The sequence below is a fragment of the Salminus brasiliensis genome, chromosome 16 (genome assembly GCF_030463535.1).
Source record: "Salminus brasiliensis chromosome 16, fSalBra1.hap2, whole genome shotgun sequence".
Lineage (NCBI taxonomy): Eukaryota > Metazoa > Chordata > Actinopteri > Characiformes > Bryconidae > Salminus > Salminus brasiliensis.
The window spans coordinates 32,553,224-32,567,103 of NC_132893.1; the positions used below are offsets into that span (position 1 = coordinate 32,553,224).

A 13,880-nucleotide genomic window follows, 5' to 3' on the forward strand; every position below is an offset into this window, starting at 1 on the left:
AACCTTATAATTTTAGCAATTATTGACTGTATAACAGGGATAGGATGAGGCTGTGTCTGTCAGCCACTGTGTCTGGCAGCCTGGGATGCTGCTACTGCACTATATGGAGCTTCAGTGGTGGAGCTGCAGGAGGAGAACCTCTCTCCAGAACTGCTGTGTAACGCTGCGTAACCCATAGAGTCATATTAGTGTAAAATCCTGTAGTATTACTCTACCGCCTCAACCCACATGCTTCTTTACCTTCAGATCAAGCTTCTGGAGCTGTCAGCTTGCCCAGAAATGCATGTGTAATGTCTCTTAGTGGTGGCTCAATTCACAAATGACACTCCCCAACTGTAGGGGGAGCCCAGGAGCAAGAAACACCAATTTTCGCATATTGCTGCTTTAAGTGTGCTACAAAGGGTTCTTTGACTGATGCCATTGAAGAAGAAACGTGTTTGATTCAATAAAGAACAATGCTTATAAAAGGGACAAAAGTATTGGGACACACTTCTTAATCATTGAATTTAGGTGTTTGATTCAGTCTCATTCAGGCCACAGGTGTATAAAATTAAGCCCCTAGTCCTGTAGTCTGCCTTTCTTACACACATAAGTGAAATAATGGGAGGTTCTGAAGAGCTCACTGAACTCCAGCGTTTTCTCCCTCCTAGATCTTCCTCCATCAGCTGTGAGTGGTGTTATTACTGAAAAGTGGAAGAATTTAGGAGGAACAGCTCACAGAGAGCAGCTCAGTGTCCACTGAGTGTCTGTCAGACCACGTAAAGCTACAGAGCGGGGTCAGGGCCGAGTGCTGAGCTCAGAGCAGAGTGCAGAAAAGCCTCCAACTGACTCAATAACTGCAGCAGAGCTCCAGACCTGCTGCTGCTGCTGGTAGAGCTTAGAGCAAAGGGAGGAACAGCTCCATATTAATGCCTATGGGTTTAGAAGGGGGGGTCCTGCAGGTAAAAGTGTTCTGCAGGTGAAGTGTTCAGGTGTCCCAATACTTTTGTCCCTAGAGTGTATGTATGAAAAATCCTTTGTAGCAGCTTTTTTTTTTTTTAAAGGGGAGGGCACCTCAGCTGTGTCTTCAACTATATTAACGACAGTGGAGTAAAAGTGAATTACACTCTCCAACTGTAGGGGGAGCCCAGGAGCGAAAAACACCAATTCTCGCATAAAGCTGCTTTAATATTAGGCCTACTATTATCATTGTATTACTTTATTAAATGTATTATTTGGTTGTTTTGCATATTCAGTGTAAGTCAGGCCTAAAGAGTGGAAAATTCCAGTGGAAAAGTTGTTTTTTACGCACCTGCTGGGAAACACAGCGATGTCCTTTTGCTTTAATTACATCATTAAACACACGAGTGGCCTCTTCAGAGTATTGCATTTCCGATGCTGGAGGGAAGGAAGTCTGCAGAGCCCAAAGCTCATTCATCGTCTCCCCCGGAGCGCCAGCACTGGCTGCGTTTCCACAGATTTTACAGCAGGGTTTTAATAAACGGTAATGACTTTGACCGCTCTGTCTGACACACTGTGGACTAAACCGATGTGCACACAGGCGGCAGCTGGCTTATAGCCTCCATCAGGAGACGGACTTCTCTCTTATACCTTTTTTGGGTTTTTTTTTGACCAGGAAGAAAAGGAAGCAGCTCAGTATAGAGGTGGTAACTTATTGCCGTGATTTTGGCCTTTGTAAATACTGATATCACAGAGGGCTACTGATATGCAAATGAGGCCTTTAAGGAATCACAGTGTTATTTACAATGTGTGTCAAATTTGACATCAGTGTGAAAGGCCCCGGAATTGAACCCTGTGGGACTCCACAAGACTTACTATTATCAAACGCTTGCCACAAATAACTCACCACACTTTCTGCCTTAAAATTAATAGGCGGATAGTAAACCTAGGGGTCAAGGGGTCAAGGCCGCATCTTTTTTTTTCACACTTGTACCTCAGAATTTACGGGTCATTAAAGAGGAAGAGGTTCAGGGTGAAGGCGAATCAGAGCCCAGTTTCTCTTTTTGACTCTTAAAGTAGAAAATGGATTTCCTACCCTATCTCATCCTACCCTATAAATCTCCCGAAGGCAGTGGCCATGGGACTGGTGTTCACGCTCTTTGTTGTTTTTGGTGTCAAGTCAAGTGGGTTTTATTGTCATTTCAACTACATACAGAGTACTCAGTGAAACGAAACAACGTTCCTCCAGGACTATGGTGCAACATAGACAGTGCATACAGAACACAAGTGCAACACAGTACAAGTACAGTACAGACAACACAACACAGTACAGACAGAGAATAATAAATAATTGCCGGTAGTGTGCAAATTATGCAGTGTGTAATAAATATTGAGTCCAGTGAGGTAGTAAAGTTATTAGTGCAAATGCTTGTGCAAAAAATGCTTCCCATTTTATCTGGGGTAAATGGTTGGAGAGAGAGAGAGAGAGAGAGTAACAGAAAATACATCAGTTCAGAAGTTGAGTTGTGTTGAGGAGTCTGATGGCTTGGGGGAAGAAGCTATTGCAGAGTCTGGTCGTGTTGGACCGGATGCTGCGGTACCTTCTTCCTGATGGCAGGAGGGAGAACAGTCTGTGTGAAGGGTGGGTGGAGTCATCCACAATGCTGGTTGCTTTGCGGATGCAGCGGGTGGTGTAAATGTCCATGACGGAGGGGAGAGAGACTCCGATGATCCTCTCAGCTGTCCTCACAATGCGTTGGAGGGTCTTGCGGTCAGAGGCTGTGCAGGTCCCAAACCAGGCAGTGATGCAGCTGCTTAGGATGCTCTCTATGGTCCCTCTATAGAAGAGGGTGAGGATGGGTGGAGGGAGACGGGCCTTTCTCAGCTTACGGAGGAAGTAGAGACAATAATGGGCAACATCCTGGTTATATTACTTTATCGCTAACCTGGCCATGGCTGACCTCCTCCTCAGCTCTACGGTGCTGCCGTTTTCGGCCTCCTCCGAGCTCCTGGGCCGCTGGGTGTTTGGCCGGCCGCTGTGCAGTGTGTATAATAATGCATGATGCTTTTGGGAAGGTTGCTGTACTTAACATGTATGAGACTCTGCTAGGCTGAATCGGGGATAATCAAGCCCAAAGCAGGGAAGTATCTCAAATTACATGACTGTGATTTTCCTCTTCTGATTACAGGAGAACAAAACATCACTGAAAACCTGAGGGAACACAATGGCTGATTACCAAGCTGGCAGAAAGGCAGGCTTTCATTTGAAGAGGCCTTATATATATATAGATTTTCTTTTTTTAACTATTTCCTCCTGAAGGATGTGTATACGGTATGTGAGGATTTATGCACCAAACAAGGCTGTTCAGGCTGTTTTTGCAACAGATATCTGTAAACGTACAACTCTGTTTGATTGGTTGATTTCCATAAAGCTGTGTGACATCACAACCATGATCAGGCAGCTTACTTCAAATGAAGATGGCTTAAAGCCAAACTGCCTCTTTTTGCCCACTTCGTATAGTGTGCTGCATCACCTTGGTTGTCCCAGGACCTCCCCCTGATTGTGATTGGTCCAAATGATTACATCGTTTGTTCTCAGGCTTACTTATGATTCTGATTGGTCCTAATCTATGCCTTGTTTGTTCAGAGACCTCCCCAGACTGTGATTGGTCCTAATCATTACATCACTTATTCTGAGAGCTTTCCTGACTCTGATTGGTTCTAATCACAGCATTATTTGTTCTGAGACCTCCCCCTGACTCTGATTGGTTCTAATCACTGCATCATTTGTTTGGAGACTTCTCCCAGACTCTGATGATTAGTTCTAATCATTTATCCATTTATTTTGAGACCTCACTCTGAATCTGATTGGTTCTAATCACAGCATCATTTGTTTGGTGTTCTCTTCCAGACTCTGATGATTGGTTCTAATCATTTATCCATTTATTCTGAGATCTCCCCCTGACTCTGATTGGTTCTAATCCCAGCAACATTTGTTCTGAGATCTCCCCCTGACTCTGATTGGTTCTAATCCCAGCAACATTTGTTCTGAGACCTCCCCCTGACTCTGATTGGTTCTAATCCCAGCAACATTTGTTCCGAGACTTTCTGAGATCCTTCCTGACTGTTCTGATCATTGCATCCTTAGTTCTGAGACCTACCTCTGACTGTGATTAGTCCTAGTCATCACGTCATTGTTCATCATATGAAGTAGTCTGCCAGCATCATTCCCCAAATAGGAATTGTATGCATATCAAAATCTTATTAAAACACAATAAATTTTTGTGTGTATTATGAGTATTCTCATAGCGCTGTGTGTTTGCCCATTCATTTCAAGGTGGAGATGGCTTCTGACACCTTTGGCCACATCTAAAGGGAATAAATGGAAGAGGTCGTCTTCAGAAAGACTTCAGTTTACCATGAGAACCCAACGAAAGAGCTAATATACAAAGGATAGCTCACACCAGAACCAGAATGGTGCCAGCTGAGGATAACATCACTGCTGTGCCACTTTTGGACGGCTGTGTGAACTGCAGCCTTCCGTCATCCTACCCTATAAATCTCCCGAAGGCAGTGGCCATGGGGCTGGTGTTCACGCTCTTTGTTGTTTTTGGTGTAATGGGCAACATCCTGGTTATCTTGTCTGTGGCGTGCCACCGACACCTGCGTTCAGTCACCCATTACTTCATCGCTAACCTGGCCATGGCTGACCTCCTCCTGAGCTCTACGGTGCTGCCTTTTTCGGCCTTCTCCGAGCTCCTGGGCCGCTGGGTGTTTGGCCGGCCGCTGTGCAATGCCTGGACCGCGCTGGACGTCCTCTGCTGCACAGCGTCCATCCTCAGCCTCTCAGTCATCTCCATAGACTGCTGCCTGGCTGTCAGCTACCCGCTGCGCTACCCCTCTCTGGCCACCAGTGGCCGTGGGTTGGGCGCAGTCGCGGCTGTTTGGGGCCTTTCAGCTGCCATCTCGGTTGGGCCCCTTTTCGGCTGGAGGGAACCGATGCCGGAGGACGAGTCTGTTTGTAGGGTTAATGAAGACCCGGGATATGCCATCTTCTCGGCTGCATGCTCCTTCTACTTCCCACTGACCGTGATCCTGGTCATGTACTGCAGGGTGTATGTGGTGGCCCGGAGGAAGAGCCGGAGTCTCCGTGAAGGGCGGCAGAGGGACGGGGGGTCACTCAGGATCCACTGCAGGAACACCCAGCGCTGCTCAGCCAAGGCCGACACTCAGAGGTCAGTATCAGTCAATGCAAAAAAAAAAAACATTCTTGCAAAGTATAATAATTTACATTAGCAGTTATTTTGGAGCATTTCTATTGGTTTATTCATCCTGAAGTGCCACAAATATGGATGAAACTTAGTCACTTTGTGTGGTAGTAACTGCAGGCCCCTGCAGATGGCGCTGCATGAGGCTGATCAGGCTGTAAATACCTGCAGAGTGTGTGACAGGACTCAGACGTTGAGAATAGTGCAGTACAGTGCAGTGAGCGTCTCATTGAATGTGTGGAAAATGGGTCGCAAAGCAGGAAGGACGTAGCTGAATCTGCAGGTGTATGGAAGCATATGGTCATACGGGTCTACCAGCAGTGGCAGAAATCCCAGCCTAATCCCAGAAATTCTCATTTTTACACCTGATCCAATATAGACTGGCCATATTTTGTTTTCAAGAAAAGAGGACACCTGGGAAACACTGGTCTTACACACTGCCCAATGGCCTACAGCTTAGTCCTAATTGAACCCCCCCCAGCCACAACATCCTAAATACAGGGGATACCGTGTGTCCCCAGTGTCCTCCTCATAGAAAACCCAAATATGGTCACTGACATTTTTACGTTGATTATCAGCAACGTTCAAACTAATTTCTCCAGACTTGGTACTTCACTGGTACTGTATTTATGATAAGACCGCCCTGTATTGAGCTGTAGCCTGATTGGGTAGTCACGTACATGTAAATGACATCACAACCATGATCTATATGCACTGGTCAATAATCACAAAAAAGCAACAATGCAAAAATTCAGATTTGTATGCAGTTTTACACGTTCCTAAACTTTTATTAACAGTGGTGGAAAATTGGGTTCAGATATTTCAATATTTAAATGTGTATTATTATTATTATTATTTTTTTTTATACTTTTTTGACAAATTTCGCCCTTTTTAGCTATGCTCTCGACAAGCAGATGTTTCAGAATCAGAATCAGCATCAGAATCTCTTTATTTCGTGACGTATGTCACACATACAAGGAATTTGACTTGGTAAGTAAAAAAAGTAAAAAAATAAATAAAAAAATGAATAAAAAAAATGAATAAAAAAAAGTTTAAAAAAGTATAATATAGATATAATTATATAAACATCTGTACAGCTGTGCAAAAAATCTATAAATAGGTTTATAGATTAGGTTTATAGATTAGGGTTGGAGGTGTCCACTGTGGTTTAGGAGCCGTGCAGCTCTGTGGGGGGGGGGCTGTTAGGGTGTCGTGTTGTGCTGGTTTTGATGGTTTTGATGATTCTGAGGAGAGGGGAGTGTCTGGAAGAGGTGATGTACAGGATGAGAGGGGTCAGCTGTAATTTTGCCAGCATGCTTCCTCGCCCTGCTGGTGTAGATCTCCTGCAGCGTTGGCGGATGTCCCTCTCTGCTGCCCTGATTATGGGCTGTAGTTCAAGGCCTATGGCAGGTTGAATTTCTTAGGAAATGTTGTGCTCTCTCAGACTCCCTCGGTCACTGATGGCAAACTTGCGACCCCCGGGTCATAGCAGAAGGCATTAGACCACTCTATAAAGAAGAATACATTGGTGTTGATAAGAATGTAGATGACTTTCCTCGCTAATAGTTGAAAACCTACCCAAGAAATCAGAATGGCTAACCACCCACCTCTGCTCCGGCAGGGACGGACACGGGACAGCTTTGGGGAAATGCCGCTCCCACTGCACCTTCATGAGGCTGCTGAGGTTCTCCCGTGAGAAGAAGGCAGCAAAGACCCTGGGCGTGGTGGTGGGCTGCTTCATCCTCTGCTGGCTCCCTTTCTTCCTTGTGCTGCCCATCAGTGAGTATATGACATGATAGCAGCCCTTTCCTTTCCCATAGAATATAAGAGACATGACACTATGACAGTAGGGTTTGTGGTACAAGGCAGACACTGTATTAAAGGGGCAACCCAGTCAACATTAAAACATGTAAGCTCCATTACATCAGTTGTAAACATGCCCATGCACGTCCTACAGCAGTGCTCTAGAGTTCGTAGTGTGAGATTTTCAGGTTTAGAGACTAGGAAAACCTTCTGATGATGTAGCCTGAAGGTGGGAGGAGCTACAGAGCAAGTGGTGTTCAAGCAGACGCTGGAGGGTGGGCTCTAAACAGCAGTCTTCATCATTTCTTTATCACTGTGAGGGTTCCTAAGAGTTGTATGAGGTACAGTATATGGACAAAAGTATTGGGATGCTTTAATGACTTTATTAATATGGAGCTGTTCCTCCCTTTGCTCTAAGCTCTACCAGCAGCAGCAGCAGGTCTGGAGCTCTGCTGCAGTTATTGAGTCAGTTGGAGGCTTTTCTGCACTCTGCTCTGAGCTCAGCACTCGGCCCTGACCCCGCTCTGTAACTTTACGTGGTCTGACAGACACTCAGTGGACACTGAGCTGCTCTCTGTGAGCTGTTCCTCCTAAACTCTTCCACTGTTCAATAATAATACCACTCACAGCTGATGGAGGAAGTTTTACCATCTGTTGGTGCAGCAGTGTCTCCTATTACATACAGAACCACGCTGGAGTTCAGTGAGCTCTTCAGAACCTCCTGTTCTTTCACTGATGTGTGTAAGAAAGGCAGACTGCAGGGCTAGGGGCTTGATTTTATACACCTGTGGTAATGAGACTGAATCAAACACCTGAATTCAGTGATTAAGAAGTGTGTCCCAATACTTTTGTCCCTTTTATAAGCATTGTTCTTTATGGAATCAAACACGTTTCTTATTCTATGGCATCAGTCAAAGAACCCTTTGTAGCACACTTAAAGCAGCAATATGCGAGAATTGGTGTTTCTTGCTTCTGGGCTCCCCCTACAGTTGGGGAGTATCATTTGGGAATTGAGCCACCACTAAGAGACATTACACATGCATTTCTTGGCCTGAATGGGACTGAATGATACACCTGAATACAGTGATTAAGGGATGTGCCCCACCTCATTTGTCCATTTAGTGTATATTTGCACAGTGCATGCTGGGAATTGTAGTGAGACGGCCTTAATAGAGGAAAATGGTGAATTCAGGCAAACTGATGCTGAGCTGATGCTGAGGGACGCAATGCCGCACTTCAGAAGATTACATAACATGACAAATCAGGTCTGAAATGCTTGTTTTGTGCACCAGGATTATTTCTTAGTAATTCTTGATAAGTGCCCATAATCTTTGATATGCTTTTAACCCCAGTTTTAGCATTTAGGCTAATTTTAATGCAGCTTTTAGCACAGATTTGTTGCCATGTTGCTGCTTACTGCTTAATTCGCCAGAAACCACCTTCAGTAGCATGTGTGAAGGACTGAAGGATGCAGGTTTGACATAATGGTTGCAAAATGAAGGTATTTCATCAAAACTAAGTATGTCCATTTACAGCAGGTTGGCACGTCCGTATTTCTTTGTTATTATACATCTAGAACGTTCTCCAAACGACCTGCTCATTCCGTCCCCCTCTTTTATTTCAGCGCTGTGTGTAAATGACTGTACCCACAGCTGCTCCGAAGCCGCGTGCGATCGCATTCAAATGGGGCTCCTGCCACGAAAGAGGAAATGAAGGATGGGTTTGTTTGAATGAGCTTTTTTTCTGGTGTTTCACCACATCAGCAAATGTTTATTTATAAGCCAAATAGCACGGCTTCAATTCTGCAGACAACATGTCCTGTCAAACTGGTATTTTGTGCTAGCATATGAGCATTTCCCAGGAACCGGCTAGTTTGCAGGTGCCGTTGTCGGGAGGAGAAGGTCAGGAAGCCGCAAAAACCACCGCAAACCCGCCGCAAACCTGTAAAGCTGAGTCTGAGAAGTGAATTTAATGATTAAGAAGTGTGTCCCAATACTTTTGTCCATATGGAGCATCGTTCTTTATGGAATCAAACACGTTTTTATCCTCTATGGCATCAGTCGAAGAACCATATGTCTGAGAAGTGAAGTGAAGCTACCAGAGCTGCGACTGCGCTTGAAATACCCAGCATCCCTATGCTCCAGTTTTGGCTGGCTGCCAAACCCAGCTCGCCCCCCCACAACATTAGATTAACAATTTAGGATCACCTTTACTGTATTTATTAGTCCTTAGCTCATAATACCTACCTTTGTATTTGCGGTAAAGGCCTACACGGAGGAGAGCAATGTAACATTAACAGTGGTTGGTGTGGTCCAACAGATAAAACCGCTAGCTGCCGGTGAGCTATCACACCATGTGGGAGACCACCCAAGACTCCTAACACTGCATTGGCCCACCTCTGTAATGCCAGTAACCTTGTAAGTCGCTCTGGATAAGAGCCTCTGAGCCTCTGATACGAGAACTGATAATTGACCCTTTGGCTAGGTTGTGACCATGACCTGGTCATCAGCAACTCTGAGCTGCTGAGCTACACATAGAGTACCCAAAAACAAATGTCCAAATCTTTTAGATTGCATCCATTGCTGGCACAGATGTGCAAATGCACATACAGTACACACACAGCTTGTCTAGTCCCTGTAGAGAAGTACTGCCAATGGCACCATGCTGCCTAATGCCAGTGAGCTCTTCAGAACCTCCCACTCTTTCACTGATGTGTGTAAGAAAGGCAGACTGCAGGACTAGGGGCTTGATTTTATACACCTGTGGTAATGAGACTGAATTAAACACCTGAATTCAGTGATTAATTCTGCACTTCAGAAGATTGCACTCATTGCTGACACAGATGTGCAAATGCACACAGTGCTGCCAGTGGCACCATGCTGGCATGGGCTAGAGGGGGTATAAAGCCCCCCAGCATTGAGCTGTGGAGCAGTGGATGAACTGTGCTCTCTGGAATTATGGTTGGTGCTCCATCCAGTCTGTTTTGGATGGTGGGATGGGGATCGTCCAACAGCTCAACCTCACTAGCTCTCTTGTTGCAGAATGCAAGCAAATCCTCACAGCAATGCCACTACAAAATCTAGGAGAAAGCCTTCCCTGGACAGTATAGACAGCTACTCCAACAAACGCAGGACAGGAAACAGTGAATGAGCAGGCGTCTCAATACTTTTGTCGGTATAATCATTGTACTCATTGTACTTTTTTTTATGGTTGATGTTGTTTTACTGGTGCATTCCATCCATTATTATTAGTGTTAGTATTATTCATAATAATAATAATAATAATAATAAAGTGTCAATATATATATCTTGCCTTATTGCCCACCCCCTTACTGTCAGATTTCTTAGACTGGCATAAAGGAGCATGTATAATTTACCTCTGCATCTGTTTCCCGTGAATAAACGGGTCTGCAGTGCCCTCTAGTGTAATAACAGGGGTGTGTGGTGCTATACAGCTGTTCTTTGCATTTTGCACATCTGCTTTTAAATGTCTTGCCTAAATAAACTTGTCTTAAATAGGCTACTGGAAGGTGCATAAAGGTGCAGAGACATTTCCTAAGTGTCCTAAGTTAATGTATATGTCTTTTAATGACACATTCAGTAATTTGACCAGGGCTCAGAATGGGCGGGGCTTTTAAAGGGTCCCCTAACTGTGAGGAAACATAGGTCAACAATGCAGTCTCGTTGCCACAGGGGTATAAAACTGCGCCCCCTGCCTTTCTAACACACGTTAGTGAAAGAATAGGTGGTTCTAAAGAGCTCACTGAACTCCAGCTTGCCCATGTGGGGCTCAGATGGGTGGAACGTGGACTAGGTGGGTTATTACCGGGGCCCAGTTGGGCTTCCTAATATGGCTCCATTTTTACAGCTCATCTTAAAATCTCATATGGGCTCCATCTAGGCCTAGTGTGCAGTGTACAAGCCAGATAAGGCCATTGTTTAACCCCTCCTGGTCCATTCACTGACCCTGGTGGGCATCCATATGGAAGCCAGCCTTCTAGATCTTCCCCCATCAGCTGTGAGTGGTGTTACTATTGAACAGTGGAAGCGTTTAGGAGGAACAGCTCACAGAGAGCAGCTCAGCCATGTAAAGTTACAGAGCGGGGGGGTCAGGGCCGAGTGCTGAGCTCAGAGCAGAGTGCAGAAAAGCCTCCAACTGACTCAATAACTGCAGCAGAGCTCCAGACCTGCTGCTGCTGTTTGTGCTGCAAAGCAAAGAGGGACCAGCTCCTTATCAATGCCTGTGGATTTTCTCCTGGTAATTTTAGACGGTCCCTAACTCATAGTAAAGCAGAGCCCTGAGCAAACACAGTGACGGCATGCACACTGGAGCTTCATCACTGTCAAATAAAAGGTAAATCAAAGGGGGGGAAAAAACCCAGTTCAACCACAGGCCGAGCTCCAACACTCCAGTCCTGTGGAAGCCAGTGCACAGCTTGATCATTTTACAGCCACGACACAATCCCAGCTTTGTTCTGCGATTCAGCCTGTTTTTGTTTTTCCGAAAGGTTCCATCTTCCCGTCTCACCGCCCCCCGGAGACCGTGTTCAAAATCACCTTCTGGCTGGGTTACTTCAACAGCTGCCTCAACCCCATCATCTACCCCTGCTTCAGCCAAGAGTTCAAGAAAGCTTTCCAGAACGTGCTGAGAGGTCACTGCTTTCACAGAGCGCCTAGACCCTGGACCCCCCCGCCTGTAGGCTCTCTAACCCCACCAGCCTCGCAAACCGCGCCATCCACCAGCTCTACCGAGGCTTTGCGGGCGGGGGGCGGCCCTCCGGTCGCCCTGGTGACGGGATCGCGCGGTAAAAACCTTCTGAAGGCCTGCTGCTTCAATGCAAGGGCGAACTCTACAACCACAGCATGTCTACAGCTGTCTCACAGCACAGCCCAGGCCTCTGCCTCGGCCTCGCCAAAGACTCACCAGGTCGTGAGCATGAAAGGAGGGAGAGCCGTGTAAGAGTTCACTGTCATTGTTGGTTTGTGATGCAACTTGATTTTGAATGGAAAAAAACACTGAAAAAACATGCTAATGTTGCTAACAGTGCATGAAGACTAGTGGTCAATGGGGCCGTCACCCTCGATTATTTGATATTTTCAAATTTTCTGATGATTAATTGAGTAATGAAGAGTTTTTAGGCCAAACAATAAAAGCAGAATCATTGAATGCCTTTCAGGAGCCTCTGAAAACATCAGTAAAGGGGCTCAGACCTCTAAAGGTCGCAAGTTCGAATCCCACGCCGTGGGCCATCCCTTTGCCATCAGCAGCCGGAGTCAGAGTGGGCACAATTGAGTAATGGAGAGTTTTTTTAGGCCAAACAATAAAAGCAGTGTCATTGAATGCCTTTCAGGAGCCTCTGAAAACGATAATAAAGGGGCTCAGAGTGGCTCAGTGGTCTAATGCGCTACCATCAGAGGTCGCAAGTTCGAATCCCAAGCCGTGGGCCCTCCCTTTGCCATCAGCAGCCAGAGTCAGAGTGAGCACAATTGGCAGCGCTCTGTCCGGGTGGGTAAATGGCGCCCTCTCCCTTCGTCACTCTTAAGTGAAGATTGCCGGCACAGGTGTTTGCTAGCTGGTGCGGTGGAGCTGGGGGCCCGGCGCTTTCCTTCAAGCGAGCCGGCGGGAATTCTAACGGAGGTGGTGGCTGACTTTGCATGTGTCGGAGGAGACGTGTGTTAAGTCCTTACCCTCCTCGTGTTGGGAGCGTTGCTAGTGCTGGGGGAGCTACGAACAGGTGGGTTAACTGGCAGAATCAAATTGGGAGAAAATAGGATTCAATCGAAGTCATTTTTAATGGCAAAATATGAGAGTTAACTTACACAGAGTGTCCTGAGTAGCCTGTTCAGCCTAGACTGTTCCAACAAGCCTTCAAATACAGCTGTCCTGCATGTACCTGTAAGTACACACAGACAGTAGAGTGCCATGGAAAATGATTTGCAGGCCTAACTGGTTTTGGATCTCCATAGAAAATCCAGTATAAAACAAGGAGAACATAAAAAACAGAAAAGACAGATATCATGGAGAGTCTGTTGGTACCAAATAAGAAATTTGCCAGTGTGGACCACGGCCGAGGAAGCTGGAGCGGGGAGGTGAACTCAGAAGGCTTTTGGGCTGGAGTTCAGGGCAGCTCAGGGTGGAGACAGGGTGGAGGTGGTGTGAGGTGAGAGCGGAGGGTATATATAGGGCTGAGGAGGAGGAGAAGGAGGAGGAGGAGTTCAGGGCGTGGTCCATCTCCCAAAATTCCCAGTAATCAAGTCTGGCTGTGTCTAGTTTAATTGATCCCACTAATCAATTCAGACTGGCTCATTGGTTAATTGAGTAACTAGGGGGGTGGTTACTTTCTCACACAGGGTCAGCATGTGTTGGATATTGTTTTCTTTTCAATAAACATCTTTTAAAACTATATTTTGTGTTTTGTTTTTATTTATTTATTTATTTGGTTAAAATGGGGGACCTTTTTTCCCCAAATTTGCAATTCCCCCCAGTTCGTAGCTCCCCCTAGCACTAGCAATGCTCCCGGCACTGCATGTCTACAGCTGTCTCACAGCACAGCCCAGGCCTCTGCCTCGGCCTCGCCAAAGACTCAGCAGGTCGTGAGCATGAAAGGAGGGAGAGCCGTGTAAGAGTTCACTGTCATTGTTGGTTTGTGATGCAACTTGATTTTGAATGGAAAAAAACACTGAAAAAACATGCTAATGTTGCTAACAGTGCATGAAGACTAGTGGCCACTGGGGCCGTCACCCTCGATTATTTGATATTTTCAAATTTTCGGATGATTAATTGAGTAATGAAGAGTTTTTTTAGGCCAAACAATAAAAGCAGAATCATTGAATGCCTTTCAGGAGCCTCTGAAAACATCAGTAAAGGGGC

The 13,880-nt window shown here is 45.9% G+C and overlaps 1 protein-coding gene across 2 annotated transcripts in view; it reads left to right on the forward strand.

The window, feature by feature from the left end:
• Nucleotides 1-13,371, forward strand: part of adra1ab (adrenoceptor alpha 1Ab) — a 16,144-nt gene extending 2,773 nt beyond the window's left edge. The window contains exons 2-5 of one of the 2 annotated variants that reach the window (XM_072658625.1): nucleotides 3,129-3,271; nucleotides 4,277-5,174; nucleotides 6,829-6,986; nucleotides 11,518-13,371. In XM_072658625.1, the coding sequence (XP_072514726.1) occupies nucleotides 4,414-5,174; nucleotides 6,829-6,986; nucleotides 11,518-11,969 (1,371 nt within the window). In that variant the 5' untranslated portion in view covers nucleotides 3,129-3,271; nucleotides 4,277-4,413 and the 3' untranslated portion in view covers nucleotides 11,970-13,371. The remainder of the gene's footprint in view (nucleotides 1-3,128; nucleotides 3,272-4,276; nucleotides 5,175-6,828; nucleotides 6,987-11,517) is intronic. The other variant, XM_072658626.1, reaches the window with a different exon arrangement.
• Nucleotides 13,372-13,880: the final 509 nt, after the last annotated feature.